The 4,176-nt window shown below is 46.8% G+C and overlaps 1 protein-coding gene across 13 annotated transcripts in view; it reads right to left on the bottom strand.

Annotated features, from left to right (window-relative positions):
• LOC148055247 (uncharacterized) overlaps positions 1 to 4,024 on the bottom strand; it is a 145,240-nt gene extending 141,216 nt beyond the window's left edge. For all 13 annotated transcript variants that reach the window (XR_015705653.1, XM_087761648.1, XM_087761649.1 and 10 more), the window contains exon 1: positions 3,619 to 4,024. Coding sequence is in view for 2 of the 13 variants with exons in the window: in XM_087761650.1 (XP_087617776.1) it covers positions 3,619 to 3,627 (9 nt within the window). In the remaining 11 variants the exon portion in view is untranslated. The remainder of the gene's footprint in view (positions 1 to 3,618) is intronic.
• Between the last annotated feature and the right edge of the window lie 152 nt (positions 4,025 to 4,176).

The raw sequence follows: 4,176 nt of genomic DNA on the forward strand, positions 1-4,176 counted from the left end.
TGAAAATGGTCAGGGAAAGACACGCAGCACTTTAATATCCTCTGTTTCTGTTTCTGTGACTATCACAGCTTCCATGGGGCTCTTACCTCAACCTCTCACCCTTTCTTGCGGGTGTAAGGCAGGAAAGAAAGATGGGACATTTTTACAGAGCCATAAAGTAAATTTTCTTACTGGCACCTTTAGATTGCATGTCAGGTATAAAAATTACACTGTGTGCTTGAAATACCTCAGGGCTTGCGTTTACATAGTTTGTTTCTATATTTTTATTTTTCTATTTGTCATATTTATTCATAAGAGAATGTTCCTTTTAAAACAGCCTAGAAGGGAGAAAGGTTGTCCCCAGAAGGGGAAAATAAATTACATCAAAGGCTCAGAATCTCTTAATTTTTGGCTTACTTGAGATAATTCACCATTTCAGAGAACAGCTTTTTGCTAACAATATCCACATAGCAGCTCTGTCTCTCTGATGATCACTAGTTCAGATTTCTGATGCAGTTGTTCCATACACGATGGGGAAAAAGTTCAGCTAAACTACGTATCTCATTGAAATGGTCCATGATGTCTAACAGGACTTGGCATTTACAAGTCATGGGGTCTTTATTCCACTGAAACATGATGGAAAGGAATGGGATTTCAGAAAACGTGTGCATTCTAGTGCACGTGTTTGTGTGGAGTATACATCCCTCATGATATTTCTCTCTCACTTCCCAAAGAAACTCAAACTCCCATCAGTTTTCTGTTACTTCAGGACTGGAAATAGTGTTGCTGTTCCGTGTACCTGATTTAATTGACACATCTTGCTGTCTTTTACATAGATCTCTCGTTTCAAATTGTTCAACCACAAACTGTGACACTGCAACAGCTGTGCACTAAATGCTGGGTACGCAGCAGGCACTGCCAACCGAGCCGTTTCTGGGCCTGGCTTCAGGTATCCAGCTGACAGGGAGACGTTATATCGTATGCCAAAGAAGAGTCAGGCTTGTATCACTGTTGACAGCTGATTAGCTATGGATGCCGTGTAAAAATAGGGCCTGGGACCTTATTCTGCAAGCATCAGACCAGGAAATAGGGCCCCAATCTGCTGCGTCTGCTCCTAAGAAAGTCTCAACTGGGAGAACGACACTGGCAGGAAATACATGAGGGTCTCAAGCCAAAACTAAGAAAGTAAATTTCTCACAGCAGACAACTGACATAGCCAAAGCAATTTCCTGGATCCCAGGTACACTCGAGACCGTCCCTACAACTGGTTCTGCTCTAAATAGATAATGGGATAGTATACAACTGGGGTGTTTTCTCCCAGGGTAATACTGACAGAAAGAAGAAACCTGTGTATAGTGTCATTTTTGCCACTCAGAGCAAGACAGCTTTCCAGGAAAACCCGTAAAAATAGCACAATAGGGAAGCCAGTGGTTCAGGTTCCAATATTATTGCCCTACAGGGATAGAAATTTATTGCAAATAAAGCTATTTCCTTCTGTTACACTCCCCCTCGTAATGACAGTATTTTATTTATTTTAAACACATCTACACATAATTGGTTTTAATTCCTCAAATTTGTAGCACCAGAATGTAGTGACAGGACCAGAGTTTACTTCTTTATTTGTTTACTGTTTCTTCAGTAAGTTGGAAGATGCCCACTCCTGCTTTTGAGATGCACTGAATAAAAAGGCAGCTTGCAGAAGCTTCTGTTGCTTCCCCAGCCCCCCCACTCCCCCAGAAGTACAAAAACATCTAAGTGCCTTATGAAAACAGGGAAGAGTGGTACACAGAAACCTTCTATAAATTCAGACTTGAACAACCTAACTTTCTGCTGAAGCGTTTTGGGTTTGTGTTTTTTTGTTTTTTTCCTTCCTCTGAACAGTGCATTTGTTTTTCTGAGCATAATTACTGCTTATACTCTAGGGTTTACTGCTGTTTAGGTATACGGGATACTTGCACTGCGTATCGGGAACACAATAATACCGGTTACTGGTTTAGTTCTCTAAGTTGTTGCTATAACTTAAGCTGGAAATCAACATGTTATGCATCTACTAGTGCCTTTAACAGAATCCAGAGATATAGCCTCTTTTGTTGTTTCCTGCTGTTGTGAGGTGCATAATGTACTTGCAGTTTTCTCTGCATCTTAGTAACTGAAAGTCTTTTTTAACTCATTAAGGGACAGAAGCTACAGCTGTTCTTTCCCTGTCAAAGCTGTAAGAATTCTTTCCTGTTGCTTTTAGATCATCACTTGTTAACAACTCCGATTTCCATTGACTAGCTTGAGCAGCCCTTTTTAAATGCTCAGATGTCACAGACGGGGTTATGGCTATCAAAACTGGATATATAGTGCCCACGGTTTATTGTGCTGCTGCTCTTTCATTTCAGCTCTTGAAAGTGCAAAATCTTTGATCTTTGTCAGCAGTACAAAATCCTTTCCAAGCAACTACACCATATGTCTTCAATAAGACAGCTTTCCAAAGGTAATTAAATCCAAACCAGTACCTAAACTTCCTCAAATACAGTTCACGCTCCAGAGTAGCATGCCAGGATTTAACTAACAAACTCCAACGCTTGTATGCCCCAGGTACATAGTAACGGCCGTATCAGTCAGCAGAAGCACCCTTTTAGTCCTGTCCCTTGTACCTGGCTCAGAGGAAAGCGACAAAAGATCAAATCCCTCCAGGTGATAATTCTGAAAGCACATCACACACGTTTTCTGCTTCTCCTGTCAAACAGTTTGTTCTAAAGCATAAAGATGTAAATTGTTGACGCCCGTATTGTATCTCTAAACATCACTATTCGCATTCCCCTTGTCTAATTTTTCTAAGTCACTGACTTCAGTGGGAGCTTCATTTATTACAGGAAAACCTCAGCCAGTTTTGATGTCTTGCAGAGATTGCACAGGAGCTGATGAAGCACAGCCCTGTCACATCCCTACAATGAAGATTCATATTTCACTTTTCTTCATACTGAAAGTGATAGTTTTATAGCAAAATGTATTTCATATGTATTGAAAAAGCAATTGAGTTATCTTAAGCCTTTAAATGCTATATCTACAGCCTTTGGAGGCTACTGATTAACAGCATCAGATGCTATTCATAGAAAATGTACATAAATAAAGCTTTTTTATCTTATTTCTTCCTCTCTGTTGGTGCTCCAGCCACTAGGTTCTCCAAAACACAAACCACTTCCAATATAACATATTTGTTTCTATAGCACAAATTCTGATTTTGGACAGAACTGGCATATCGGTTTATACTGCAAAGTCTGTAGCAGAATTACCTCTATGGCAGCTTTCTTTGAGAGAAAAAAAAAAGAACAAACCAAACTTATTCTGTTGCTGAAATCAGCTTTCACTTCCCTTTGGTCTAATGTGTTCTGAAGTGGCGTTTTATCAGCTTTTCTGTCTTGAATCTGAAACAACTTTCTAATAAAAATAACCTGAAATAAACGACTACGAGGGAGGACGTGTCTGTGTGCGCTCCAGCCTGCGCTGGCAGAACCCGGCCCCCACGGACTCCCCGATCCCACGCCAGGGAGGTTCCGCCACCCATCCCCTCCCGGCGGGCGGCCGGCAGGGCGCTGAGCTCCGGCGGCCAACAGGGACCCTCCCACCGCGGCGGGGCTGCCTTCGCCTCACCTTCTGCATCCCCGGCTCTCGGGACACCCAGTGCGCCGGGTGCGGGCACCAGCTGAGGCGGCAGGCGGTCACTCGGAGGGGCGGGCGGGCGGCCGGCGGGTCTCCTCCTCAGGGAGCCGCGGGCAGGCTCCAGGCGAAGGAGCAGGGCCGGGAACCGGGGGCCCCGCCTCGCCTCAGGGACGCGCGCGGCGGAGCGGCCCCGCCCCGGGGGGCGGGGCAACGGGCGATGCTCGCTCCGCATTGGCTGCTCGCTGCTTTGTCCTCGCGGCGAGCGTGGAAAGGCGGGAGAGCGGCGGCCGAGGCGGGGGTGCCGGTGGGTCTCTGCGGCCGTCGCTCCGGGCGGCACGGCAGGCGGCGAGCCCTGAGATGTAACGGGGCCGTTCGCCGCCGCGGCGGGGGCCGGGCGGGAGGCGGTTCCGTGCTCGGGGAGCGCCCGGGCTCCGCCCCGCCCCCTCAGGCCACTCCTCCCGAGCGCTCGCGGGCCCGCCATGCCGCCGGCGCGGTCCTGCGGAGGGAGCGCGCGGTGGCGCCCCCTGGCGGCTGGGCGGTGCTGCCCGC

Source organism: Nipponia nippon, unplaced genomic scaffold (genome assembly GCF_047370975.1).
Source record: "Nipponia nippon isolate SJK-2023a ecotype South Korea unplaced genomic scaffold, ASM4737097v1 scaffold_25, whole genome shotgun sequence".
NCBI lineage: Eukaryota > Metazoa > Chordata > Aves > Pelecaniformes > Threskiornithidae > Nipponia > Nipponia nippon.